Source organism: Onychomys torridus, chromosome 5 (genome assembly GCF_903995425.1).
Source record: "Onychomys torridus chromosome 5, mOncTor1.1, whole genome shotgun sequence".
In the NCBI taxonomy this organism is placed as follows: Eukaryota; Metazoa; Chordata; class Mammalia; order Rodentia; family Cricetidae; genus Onychomys; species Onychomys torridus.
In genome coordinates this window covers 129,857,544-129,871,787 of record NC_050447.1, presented here as the reverse complement: position 1 = coordinate 129,871,787, position 14,244 = coordinate 129,857,544, and the positions used below count along the sequence as shown (strand labels likewise).

At 44.0% G+C, this 14,244-nt stretch overlaps 1 protein-coding gene across 2 annotated transcripts in view; it reads left to right on the top strand.

Annotated features, from left to right (window-relative positions):
• The first annotated feature begins 510 nt into the window (after positions 1 to 510).
• The window catches only part of Trpc7 (transient receptor potential cation channel subfamily C member 7), a 131,423-nt gene continuing 117,689 nt past the window's right edge, over positions 511 to 14,244 (top strand). For both annotated transcript variants that reach the window (XM_036187821.1, XM_036187820.1), the window contains exons 1-2: positions 511 to 792; positions 8,113 to 8,890. In XM_036187821.1, coding sequence (XP_036043714.1) covers positions 512 to 792; positions 8,113 to 8,890 — 1,059 coding nt within the window. In that variant the 5' untranslated portion in view covers position 511. The remainder of the gene's footprint in view (positions 793 to 8,112; positions 8,891 to 14,244) is intronic.

The window sequence follows — 14,244 nt, the reverse complement described above, 5'->3', positions numbered from 1 at the left end:
TACTGGTGTCAGATGATCCTAGGAAATACTAAAAAATCAAAAAACAAGGGTCAAGTTAGAGAATGCACCATTCTCAGAAGAGAAAGTGGGTGTGTCTTTAGGATTACAAAAGGTTTTAGTTTTCTTCTTAACCCCACCCCACCTGTGTAAATACCTACAAACCAACAGGTAAGAAATCAACCTATTCCCCAATTTTTACTTCTGTAAGCTCATGAAGACTCTTCATTTTGCTTTATATAACTGAAGTGATGTGTGTGTGTGTGTGTGTGTTATGTGTGTATGAGTGTATGTGTGAGTGTGTGTATGTTATATGTGTATGAGTGTGTGTGTGTGTGTGTGTGTGTGTGTGTGTGTGTGTTACGCACTATTCTAGGATGAGGGTCAGGAAGAAACCCTGAGGGGGGCCATGGTAGAAAAACAGAGTTACTCTCTCCCTTTCATAGCTACGTCTGGAAAAGGGGTGGGGACAATACCAGCCCATCATCACGCTGCATACCAGTCTCACACACGGATGCTTCTCCTTCACATTCTCTGGGAAATCTCCTCCAGATTAGGAAAAGGACAGGAAGGCAAACCGGTCACAAAAGGCGAGTTTTCACCCTTACGGCACAAAGGAAAGCAGAGCGCACTTCTCCGCAGTCGCAACTCCGCTCTCTGGAGCAGCTCTCGACTTCAGCACCACGGAGAGCGGCACCTCCTCCTCGGCCACCCATGGGGAGCCAGATCCCCGCGACTCAGCGCAGGATTTGGGTCATCTAGAGGAGGGACAAGCCTGCGTGTTCTACTCTCGATGTAAGTGGCTATGATGGTTGTTTTATATTGATTTTCTCAGTAGAGACTGCTTTCTCCATGAAACATGGAATTGAACTTTTATTTATTAGTCTTTCGGAGACATTGCTTAAATTTGAGGATCTACGTCTGGAATTGAAATCTTATCTGCTGAATTGGTAGAATATTTCCCCCTTTATCGAATGTCTAAGTTTACAAGCCATTTAGAAATAGGAAACCCAGCCTGGTATCCTGACCCTTTCGTGCTGGAGTAGTACAGTTCTATTCCTAGAAGAGAGCATGTGTGTTGTCTCGGCTTCTGCACTACTAAGAGCATCTCTGGTTTGATTTTAATATAAATATGGAGTTGGGAGGAGAACCATAGCTACATTATAAGAGACTATCACTATTGAAAAACTACAGGTGGTGATTTTTTTAAAGGTTTTTTTCTTCTGTTTTTATTTATTTATTTATTTATTTATTTGTTTATTTATTTATTTATTTTCTTGTTACAAGTAAGGTCCTGGCAGTATGTTTCCTTTAGGCATTCATTTTAAATAACAAATATGCTTTTAATAAAAAGAGATGTAAATCTGGACAGGGCTTTGGGCATAAGCTTTGACACTAGAGATCACAGAGTCTTCCATTTAAGTTCAAGCTGTAAATTCACTTATGTAAGGCTGAGTAGCTATAACCAAGATGCTGTGCCATTAATTGTTATTTAATGGATTCAGGGTAGATCTGGAAAAGGCAATAATGACTGACCCTGTCTGGTCACAGTCAGTAAATTTTTGCCTCAGAATGCCACCTGCTGGTTGGTCCTCTTTTTAAAGCATTGGGCACACATCAAATTTATGAATGAATTCACATAAAATCCAGAATATCTATTATGGATATCAAACAGATCCACTCCATAAAATCGACCACACAGTAACTTCCCAAGCTTCTATGTCACAGTGAAATTTCATATTGACTCCCCCAAACATTTGCTCTTTGGCTTAAAAGTATGTAGACCAGCCAACTCCTTTAGGCAGTAATTAGCCCAGAAAAAAAAAAAAAACAGAACTATGTGGTGCCTCACTGTGGCTAATTTCGGAATGCATGTGGTATCTTGGATGAGAACCACCAGGAACTGTTGCTTATGACAAGCAGTCATCCCTCTCCTCCAGTAAACAAGTCATGGGTTTCTCTTTTGGTTCCTTCCAGACTCTTCTCACAGAGGTAGAGGAACCCACAGAGGATTGTGCATATTTATTTCATTCCAAAACTAGTTTTAACATTATTATTTGAGCTGGTTATTTCAGCTCTATCTATAACTGTGTAAAATATGAGAGATAGACATTTAGTTTCATATCCTCTGCAGTCTAAATAAGAAAATGAGGATTAAAAAGACAACAGGCAAAGTACTAGTTGATTGCTAATCCATTTTGTAGATACTAGGAATAAGTTCTTCCCAAATGATGTTATTTTTGTGAAAATGAATTACTAATGGAAGCATTTGACATTCAGGAATACTGGATGATATTTTCTAATCCAAGACAAAATGGAAACCCATCCCTTCTTAGCAGAACTGTAGAGTAGACCTTACTATAAGTAGCATGAATAGCAGGGGTGGTCTGCTTGTCCCTTGTAGGGCCTGGCTGCAAAATAGATGAACTCACATACACAGCAGAGTAACTAAGCAGGTATCTATTTTCTTTTACTCAGAATTTAAACTTCACTGTCACTAACTTAGGCCCAAACCCAAATGCTTTAGATCAATTAATGCACTAAATTTGATAATATTCAATGACACATGAAGACTTGCTGGCTACAACGAAATGTATATGCATTTTTTCATCTCAACTTCAACATATTGGGAAGATGAAACTCAGAAATAAGTGGGATACCTTTTGAAATCCACAAAAAGATTCTGGAGTATGATGAAAAAATGGAAATGTTTCAGTTTTCTGTTCTAGTCATTCAGAACTCAATAGACAGAACTTTTGATGTCAGCTGCTTCTGATATTACCAAACCATTCATGTCATTTACAGCAGAGTTAGCCCCTGGAGCTCATTTCCTTCAGAATCCGTACTTTATTTGTGAGAAACAAGAAATAATAACTATAGGACTATCTGGGTCCTGTATTTCTAAGATAGTGGATACTGGTAGCCATCAATACCAGAGTTTTATCATTTAAAAAATAAATTAAAGACCAGTCTAGATCAAGTATTTGAGAATTGACCTATCTGACTATGTACCACATCCTATACATTGGGAACACTGGATACTAGGTACACATGTACTATAAATGAACAATCCCTTGCCAACAAGTTTCCTGTACCCTAATAGGAATGTTTACAGACTGAATAAACAGAAAAATGCAAGAGGCATGTGCATGACAGCAGAATACCAGCTGAATGCAAGAGCTAAGAAATCCAACAGAGCACACACCTAACAGAGGGTGCCGTGTCCACACCTTGAATACCTTAGGATATGCAGCTAACGCATATCCCAGCTAATGTACTAAAGCCTTATTTCCTCATTTGCTAAATGGGGATGGAAATCTTTATAATACCATACTTTCTTAGAACTTAAAATGTTGATTCTTGTAAAGTGATCAGCCTAAAGGCTAACATGTGGTTAATGCTGATGTATATTAATTGTTATGATTGAATAGTCATTTAGGAAGATAGCTAAGCTTATCATATGATAATTTACAACAGTAATTTATATGAAGCACTTAACATGGTAATTGTCACATGGTAAATGTATGCGTGTTTACCATCTCTATAGTTCACAGCCATTTGAAACAATAGCTGATTGTATCAGCATAGATTAAGTGTACCTGTGCATAAGGTTTTGATCATCACTGTCTCTAAACTGTCTAGGATTAAAGTGTTATTTAATCTTTGGTGAATACTGACAAAAGTGCTGAGGTTTTGGAGAAGATGCCATGGTATTGGCTTGTTCCTCACTTTTCGGACTAAAACTCAGAGCATGTTCATTAGGAGAGGAAGCACAGACCCAAGCTGAACTTCCACAGGCACCTGATCTGAATTCTGGATTTTGTTTGCTTCTGCATCCAGCTGGGGACTGTTACAGACTGAATTGATTTCAGGCTTGGATGATCTGTACAGAGACCTTTGGTGCATGTAGCAATGTTAGAAAGGAAGAAAAAAAGACAATATATCTCTCAAAGACCTTCTTAAGTGCCTTTTCTTCTTCTGTAATTAAGATCAACCCTAACTCCAAATCCATACCCATGTGCAGTTGGAATTAGTTAGGGTGCAAGACTGCTACCTTTGTGGTTTACTCACATCTGGCTTCCTTCAGACCAACTGATGCATTGGTAAGAGCAGCTTGATAAAAATAGCATCCAAGGGAATTGAGAGGGAGTTTACTAATCACTCCTCCTCTCCGATGGTTTTGTCTCCACTGGAGTTCTTCTCAATGACACCAGTGTCAATGTATGCATTCTGGAAAATGAAAACCACAGTATCTTAGCTGAGATGTTCAGATCACTCATCTCAATAACATGTATAGATAGGAGGCATCTGTGTTCAAAGTTCATTTTTAAGGAAAACATTAAAGACAACCAGATGCCAGCTGCACTGAGGGGCAGCTCTTTCCCTCATCAGCCCTACACCTGGGATGTGGTCCTGTAGGACAACACATTGAGTTCTCAAGCTTGAGCCAGACAACCAGCCACTATGGGCTGAGTGACTTTGTGATAGGTTGTCTTTTGTGGATTCTGTCCAACCCATGTGATACACATGTCTCAAAGTCTGAATACTGTAGTATCAAGATCACATGGCAAAGACATGGTAGTTAAATATATTCATAAGTGTACAGATGTTTAAAAAGACCATCATGAAGAGGATGCGAGGACAGGGTCAGTGATGTTTAAGGGCTCTACCAGTATTTGAGTTCTTTCTAGGTCTGCTGTGAAGCCCTCCTGTTAGAAGCGATCACACTGAGCAGCACACCCCATGTTATATGTTGCTAGCCATACATGACCAGAAGCCTCATAAGATCTCATTTTCAATTCCAAGTTCAACTAGAAAAAGAAGAGAACTGCTGATTTTTGAACATCCAAATGCATCTCAAAGCTGAGGCTTTAAAGGCTGTGAAAGACAGGCTTGTTTATCACCTTATATCAGCTTTCAAGGTCATTTGGAAAAATGCATGGCTACCACAGACAGCAAGGCTGTCAAATCCCAGCCATGATTCACATACATGTTCACATGTGCATGCTCCCCCTCTCTCTCACACACGCAGAGTATAATTATTATAGAAACATCATATGCTACCAATCCTTATTGCCCTAAGATTCAGACTTTTTATTTCACCTATTTCAGTCTGTTCATTTAAAAGATGAGCACATTAATGTTTTGACTTCTTTCTTTTGTTTTGTTTTGATAATGAGAAAAATTAACAGAAGGCATGTGAGTGTTCTTTAAGTTTGTAGGCTTTGATGTCTACAATATTCATAGAGTCTGAATTTAGATTGGGTATTTCTGTGTTCCCTGCAAAGCGTTCTCTGCTCTGACTTGGTTCAGTGGTTATTCCATTTCCTTTGAATTTACTCCCCAAGGCTTCTGGCTATGTAATAGCTTGGTACCCTTGACCTTGTAGTCTGAACTACTGTCCCTCTTGGACATACCTTTAATGGAATGGGGAGAGAGAATCAAGTGTCATACTTTATTTTTTGAAGACAGCTGCTACTTCATACCTAACACACAGCTCACATGTTCTTGATAGGATGGCTCTTCCCAGGTTGAGTTGTGATGACTAAGTCCAGACAGATGCTCCTAAGAAGGACAGAAATGTATCTTGGAACAGGCTGCATAATTCTATGAGAAAATTACTCTTCTATGGTTTCAATTCCCACAATGTCTATGTGTTTGTGTGCCCAGATGACAGGCCCCAAAAGCAAGCTCATTCAAGCCTGGACAAGGGTCAGGGGAGACAAAAGAGGTGGCAGTTCTCCCACTCCTGAAGTGCCTGTAGTAATAAACCTGCACACTATTTGTGACCCCCTCTCTTGTGGAAAGATCGCTCTGGGATCCCCACCTGGGATCTGCCTTGTGCATGAGGGAGCAGCCTCCTCTGTGAAATGATGGCACGCTGGGAAGAAAGGGCTCAGAAGAAGCTTGTAAACTTGAACCCTGACACTTCCCCTTGCATTCTTTTACCAAAGCACATTTTAGAATGAGGCAGCTTGGATTCTCTTCCTGAATCAGCAGGGCTCACTGACAGGATTTATTGCTTAGAGCTGTCTCCGAGGGGGTTTCCCATGACTACCTCTTTCAGTTTTTACAGATGAAAGAGCTGCCCCACCTTGTGGTACACTGGCTTTCCCAAGGGGAGTGTGACCCAGTTCCAGGCAGGATTTAGCATACCAAGCTCTGACCCCCAGTGCTCTACAGCAGACACTGGGCCCCCAAGGAGCTGGAGCAGGTCATAGGTTAAATGAACAGGAAAATAACAGAGCTCAAAATTCCAAAGTCTGCCCAGTCACTAAACACCAAGTTTGATTTAAAAGCTTATTTCTTCAGACAGCTTGACTGAAGAACCAAGCATTCTGCATGCTGCAGACAGCATCAGGAACAGCAAGATGGTTCTCTGGGACCGTAGGAAATGCTTGGGTACTTACTCTGAAACAGACACTCTCTGGGTTATGCTATCCTGAATCATTTAGACACAATGAGTGAGAACTGATAGGAAGAGGAGAATTTGGACAAGAATAACTGGGGCACAGGAAAATTCAGTGGTGGCCTGGAGGTACATATGTGTGGTCTAACCCCTCTATTTTACATAATCTGGTACCTAGAAACTGGGTACCCATTCAAGGTCCTGAGGTCAGCTGGAAAGGCCTGATTTGAGTTCCAAGTACATTATGGCTGAGTCTTTCTAGTTTGTTATCTTAAATTTTTGTCAAGGGCCAGTGAGATTGGCTCAGCAGATAAGGCCCTTCTCAGCAAGCCTGACAACTTGAGAGTCTGATGTCTGGGACTCACATGGTAGGAGAAAAGCCATCTCCTTCAAGTTACCCTGTCCTCCAAACGTGTGATCCCTCCTGCCCCCACTCCACACACACAAATAGATAAAAGTAAAGAAAAGGCAAAAACCCTTGGCAAACTCTTAGGTGACTTGGCAAAGCCAAGAAGCCTCAAGATGGCCAGTGCCATGTGAAAGTCAAAGACTGATGTTCAAGTCCTCTTTTGTCAGCATATCTGAGGATAAAATGCCTTTGCTGTTGCTTTGATGGAGGAACTCCACAAGCTGATGTACTTATGTACTCTTAGCACTGCCCCTGGGACATGATAGGTTCTCAGGGAATGTTAACCACTACTACTAGCATACTAGCAATACTACCTTAGTATTAACTTCTACTCTGTGCTACAAGGGAAAGGGCAACTTAGAAGTAAGCATGGCCTGTAAGCTGAGCTGTTTCTTTTACTGGAAGATTGAATGCAGGTTGAACTGAATCCAGTCTTAAGGAGATGTGGTTGATTTCCCTAGGAGGCTGATCCCTGGCTTTCGAAAGAGGCAAGATCTCCAGTCCTGCTTCTGGGCACACCTTGCCTTTGAGTAGGTGCCTGATTTGCCTGAGGACCAGTGGACAAGGCACACATAGAGATTGTCAGCAAATGTAGGAACAGTCCTGTGTGTCCGTGCTTGCAGCCTAGAGTAGCTGAACTGTCAGACCTCAGTGAGGGTGAGAAATGGGAACTAAAGGCAGCATTGACCATGAGGCCAGTTCCACTGTACTACCCATTGAATCTAGGAACAGCAAGAGACAGGAAAGGGCAGATGAGACCAGTGGTGAGAAGGCTCTAGGCTCTACAGGCACCTTACACCCACACTGTGGCACAGAAACTCTTAAACTCTGTCCACACTGTACAGGTAAGAAAACAAGAACGCAGAGAGGTTGGGGGACCTGCTCTGCTTTACACAGACGGGAATAAAATGGACAACCCACCTATTTCCCCATAGCCCTACTACACATACACACACACACACACACACACACACACACACACACACACCACTCTCTGTCACAGGGCTTCTCATTCTGCTTTTCCGCCTTCCCCCACCCCTCTAATCCCAGGGACAGTAAATCAGTCAGTATTCTTCCAGCTGAAAAAAAAACAAAACAACAAAACAAACAAACAAAACAAAATACAAACAAACAAGAACAATGCTTCAGGCAATTCAGCTAGTCTTGATGTCAGTGTTCAAGATGGTGTCTAGCAGGATTCCAATCACGATATTCTTAACTCAGTTTTTGTTTGTCCTTCCCAATAGTCCCCAGATCCCCAGAGAAGTAACCAAGCGTCTTTGCCCTTGTTCTTCAGGTTGGGGAGCAGCACCTTCAAAAACATGCAGCGCAGGCACACTACCTTGAGGGAGAAGGGGCGCCGCCAGGCCATCCGGGGTCCTGCCTACATGTTCAACGAGAAGGGCACCAGCCTGACGCCCGAGGAGGAGCGCTTCCTGGACTCGGCTGAATATGGCAACATACCAGTGGTCAGGAAAATGCTGGAGGAGTCCAAGACCCTCAATTTCAACTGTGTGGACTATATGGGGCAGAACGCACTGCAGCTGGCAGTGGGTAATGAGCACCTGGAGGTCACGGAACTGCTGCTAAAGAAGGAGAACCTGGCACGTGTGGGCGATGCGCTGCTGCTGGCCATCAGCAAGGGCTACGTGCGCATTGTGGAAGCCATCCTCAACCATCCAGCCTTTGCGCAGGGTCAGCGCCTGACGCTCAGCCCGCTGGAGCAGGAGCTGCGGGACGATGACTTCTACGCCTATGATGAAGATGGCACACGCTTCTCCCACGATATTACGCCCATCATCCTGGCGGCGCACTGCCAGGAGTATGAGATCGTGCACATCCTGCTGCTCAAGGGTGCGCGCATTGAGCGGCCTCATGACTACTTCTGCAAGTGCAATGAATGCACCGAGAAGCAGCGCAAGGACTCCTTCAGCCACTCGCGCTCACGCATGAATGCCTACAAAGGACTGGCCAGCGCTGCCTACCTGTCCCTGTCCAGTGAAGACCCTGTTCTCACTGCGCTGGAGCTAAGCAATGAGTTAGCCAGACTGGCCAACATTGAAACTGAATTCAAGGTAATCCTCCACTCACCACCCTGGGGGCAGGTGGCCTGGGGGCCCTACCACGTGTACCCAATAGCAAAATGGGTTGTGCGCCCATCTAAAGCGGGGTGAAAGACCTTGGGTTCTTGCCTTTGGGGTTCACAGTGGGGAAGGGTGGGTGATACAATCGGCTTCAGAATGGCCATGAAAAGAATTTCAGCTTTTGAAAGGATTTTGAGATAGAATCTTGTTGCATATACCAGGCTAGCCTCCTAATTCCCCTGTCTCAGTCTCTGTGGGACCAGGCTTACAAGTATGTGGTTCCATATGAGGCAGGGTCAGTCTTTCTTAAATCCAGTGACATCCGGATGTTGTTCTGTCAATCAGCTGTGGCAGAGGCACATGAGAGAGAAAATCAAACTCTTCTTAGATAAAGGTTGAGTTGGTCACTCCAGTGATTAAGGTCCAGGGTTGTCCCAGAATTCAGCCACCTTGAGAACACCTCGGCCTACTAGGCCACCTCCGAGGTTGGAGACCCACCCCCAATGGCTATTCCTGAAGAGTAAACTTTCACTTTCACTGTCAACTGATATTCGCCCTAAAAGATTGGGCCCAGGTGTAAGAATCTCTTTTGACAGTATGTTTAATAAGAAGAGCAAACATTCATTACGTACTTGCTGCATGTCAATTACTCACGTGGCTTACCTATGAAACCTTGTTTAACCTCAACCACCATGTGTCAAGGGTACCACACCCCATTTTGCATGGCAGCACATGGCTGAAAGCACACAACCAAGGGAGCAGCCAGACCCCAAAGCCAACTTCTAATCACTGCAGCTAACAAGTACCCGAGCCTCATTCACATTCTCAGCTTCCCAGTTTTACTTGCTTTACAGAAAGGATGAAGGGGGTGTGGCCAGGAGAGTGGGAACCACAGCTAGACTCAGTCTATCTCATTTTGTCACTTGCTAAGAGCATGCTGTGTGCTGGGTGCCATGGGAATACAAGGAGGTGTCACACACAGAGCTGGCAATCAAGCTGAGGAAAGATGTCACACACAAGTGAATAATTCATTGTCCAAAAGAGGTGTCCCTGCATGGGTACAGTGAAGTGGTCCAGACTGAGTCCCACCTCGGGCCAGGCTGCTCAGGCAGGACTCAAAGAGGAACTGCAGTAGGACTGGGCCCACATGACACAGCTGAAGGCGAGATCTAGAAAGGTCCAAAGGAGGGAGGGGCCAGAGAAATTCCCTGTGACTGTGCTCCCTATGGGGGTGGGGGGGACCAACACACAAAGAGGTATGGTATGGGGATGAATGTGGTGGGGCAGAGCCCACAGGACCCTGCTCATCAGTCTGAGCACTTTGCATGTTATCCTGTAGGAAATAAAAAGCCTCTAAAAACTTAGGATTAAGGGACTACAACAATAACAGCTAGAGATTTGGAAATTTGTTTGACAGGAAAGAAAGATGAACTAGAGGGTGCAGATGGAACTAGAGACAGAGACAATCTGGTTATGCAATGTGAGACCAAAGACTCCTGTCTGCTGGGAGAAGCCTGTCCCATAAGCCAGGGGTAGCTGAGCTCTTCTAATAGGAGGTGAAGGCCCCAAGCTGTGACAAGGCCATGGGCTGTGACAACAGAATCCTGGAATTGTGCTTATTTTATTCCATCTGCTCCGACTCAGCCCTGTCCACTGGACTGGAGCTACTTCCAAGATCCTAGATTGCTCTTGGCCTCATTTGGACAGAGGTGCAGAACCCAAAGAAGCTCCCAAGAAACAGCTGTTGCCTCTTTCCTTGTCTGTCCAGTAACCTTGGTCTCCTGAGGCCAAGGACAGCCCAGCAAAGGCTGGTGGAGCTTTGCTTGTTGCCCAGCATTGAGTGTGGCAGGAACAGCTAAGCCAATTAACTCAGATATTAATTCTGGCCAAAGATGGGAAAGCAGGCAAAAAAAAATGTTATTGGATCAGATTATCTGGATAATTGCACGGTTCTCTACTTACCTCACACCTGAGAGTGTGCCGACCTAAGTAAAGCAACGCTAGACGGACATTTGGAAATACATCCGAGGCCTTTGTTTCTATTGGTGAAATCTGAAGCCTGGCATACTTCACTATACATAATGTCCAAATCTGGAAGATTTTTGAAAACATCTTTTGAAAGCAAATATGGTATTTGATCTCAGAAGTAATTAATGAAAATTGTGGACAATTAAGAAAGGCTATGAACAGTAAGGAACATTTTCTACAATGTACTGGTTCACTCTGTGTGAAGAACTAGCTGAAGGACACTTACTCACTATTAACACCCTCCTAGTTAGCACACGTGAAATAATGCATTTCAGAATGCAGACAACGGCCCATTATAAACTAACCTAGCTGATCCTTTAGAACTTACCACTCATTCATCCGCCTCTGCACATGCATTCCGGGCACCTCAATCTCAGAGATCAGCTTTGCAGAAAGTCTGATTGCAACAAGAGAAAAAAGAACATGTAAGCTCATTCTGCAAAGCCCTCGATGGATCTGTTCTATTTTCAAGGGACTACGTGTTACTGTTTATGAATATGACCAGATGTCACTAATTACATAGAGATATCAGAGGATCACTGGAAATATGTCATATGTCACCCTTCATGTCCTTTACAACATTCTAGAGTGACTTCTCCTAGGCAAGAAACATTATACTTGACAAGCCTGAAGTCGGTTGCCTTGGCTGTTGTTTTTGGAGTCACTGTAATTTACTAACAGAATCAAGTATAGTAGTGAATAAGAAGTATAACCAATGTCAAGGTCTCAAGGTAAATTGTAGTTGAAGTCAGATGCAATAAGCCATTATTTTGGTGAGGATGTATGTAAACACATAGCCACTCAAGGATTGTCTTAAGTCTACTTATCTTGGATCTAGAAAGGTATTAAAATTTGATAGATTCACTAGAGCCAATAGTTCCTCAGATGGGACTTAGTGAATTAGTAGGCATTCTGGAAATACTTGAAGAGAATGAAGGAATTCCCCAAAGTAAAAATCATTCTAGCTACTGAGGCATATGATCACTTGGTATGCAGTTTAACCTTCTCATGCATGTGCATTTATTGAATGGGGGCATTTGATATGCAATGTAAATTTGGGTAGTTCTAACAATGGCTACAAGCTTGGTGGGTACTCTAGTTTACGGTCTGTTGCTGTGATAAACATGATGACCAGAAGCAATATGGGGAGAATAGGGCTGTATCAGCTTACTGGTCACAGTCCATTATCAAGGGAAGCCAAGACAGGAACTCCAGGCAGGAACCAGGGTCAGAAACTGAAGCAGGGACCCTAGAGGAATCTTGCTTCTGGCTTGCTCTCCCTGGCTTTCTTAGGTACCTTTTTATACAGCCCAGGATGCATGATGCCACTCACAGTGGGCTGGACTCTCCCACATCTAGTATTAATCATGGAAATGCCCACAGACATGCCAATCTGATGGACACAATTCTTCAAGGGAGGTTCCCTCTTCCCAGTTACTCTATTTGTGTCAGGTTGACAAAAACTAACCAGCCAGCATAGTGGAGGAATAAAGCCCATACACTCAATAACTGGGGATTGACTATATGCTATTCTGTGTGGCGCATGGGGTGTGTGCTTGAGTGCGTGTGTGTGTGTGTGTGTGTGTGTGTGTGTGTGTGTGTGTGTGTGTTTTCCTGGCTTTCCTTAAAGTGGGTCTTGGAGACAGTGTTGCCTGATGGAGTGGGGAGCAGGGAGGAGACGACCACTGAATGACGTCAGAGCTTTGGAAGGAAGGGAAGCAGTGTGGATGCTAGGACCCTCTTGCTCCTTCACATTTTGCTACCATTTAGGAGCATCTATGTTCCTAAGTGGACTGTCAATGTGTCTGTCACTTAGTGTTTGGTGGTCCTGAAGATGGGCAAAGGCGACACCAAGAAGCGTTTCCTTTTGGTACAGTGCCATCTCGGAGGTATGCCGTGCTTCAGCCTAGAGCTCAGCAGGGAGGAGTAGGGGGCGAGGAGGTCAAACTGTAGCGGCATCTCCTTAGAGTGCTCACGACCTTTTGGTGCGTCAATGGATTCTTAACCACACGTATTATGAAAAACAGATGATGAATTATGTATCGATGTTTGTGCTGTCATTTTAAGATCCATTTAAAAAAACCTCTCTGGGCCTAAAATACCTCAAATTAAAAATGCAAATAATGATAAATCAGGCCGATTTACCACCTGCTGTGACTCAGGCAAGCCCACTGTAGAAGGTAAGGATGTTGAGATGATAGTCTGCAATCTGCTGGGGAACTTCTCAAAGGGACAAGGAAAAGAAGGAAGCACTGTCTGTCTCCTGATGCTGAGAGTCCAGAGGACATTTGAACTGTGGCCAGCTGGAGCCAGGGAGCCTGGAAGCTGAGTAAAGGCCCAGCCTGGGCCCGAGGCAGAGAGGAAAGCTGAGCAAGCCTCCAGTGTTTGAGTCAATTTCTCACATGCTTTGGATTTTTAAATTGTATAAACCAACACCCTAGGAAAACACATTTCCTTGAAGCTAGCTGGTAGTATAAACAGATGTCTGCTTAATATGCAGAGAACAGCTTGAAAATTGTTTCGTTTTCCATTGGGGAAATATTTTTCTAAGCTGTGAAGGAGGCAGGTGTTAAAGGGAAGGTGTTCTTTGTGGGTGGGGTATGTGTGGAGAAGAATCTGGCAGCAAAGTTCCCAAAGCGCTTGCTTTTGTATCATCCCTGATACCCCTGGGGATCTGAGGTGCCATACCAGCCCTGTGCGAGAACATCTGATGATGTACAATCTGAGCAGAAAGGACAAAGATCTCAGGTGTCTATCAATGTGCTGCCCCTCAGTAAACACAGACAGGTGTGGTCCCACATGCTGCAAGGGTAGTCCCAGCATATTCAGGGAAGGTGCAGTCTGAATGTGCTTGTCTGTTGGCATTCTACTCCTGGGTGTGCTCACAGGCCCCTGTACTTGAGAGCAAGATCTAGGGAGTGGCTTAGTGTGAAAAATAAGAAAAAGATAACTCCCTTAGGCCGTGGTCTTTGTCCATTTTACTATCTGAGTGTCTGGAGGAGCAGTTCCACAGAGCATGCGCTAATGAGGTGGCATCACAGGAAATCAGCTACTCAGTGTGCCTTTTAATGACAGGTGTTCACTCACTGGATCACAAACGGCACCTAAAGTTAGAAGCTGCTGCTCTTCTAGATTGGTGATGTCAGGGCATCAGGGACAGGAGAGTGTGTAGGTTGGGTGGCAGGTATTAGATTAGGACAAAGGAGGCCACTCCACTCAGGAGAGTATGGGAAGGGAGGCTCCAGTGGGCACCCAGAGAGCCATGCTTTACTTCTTCAGTGCAGAGTTAAGAGCCAAGAACTCAATCCTGAAGTCAG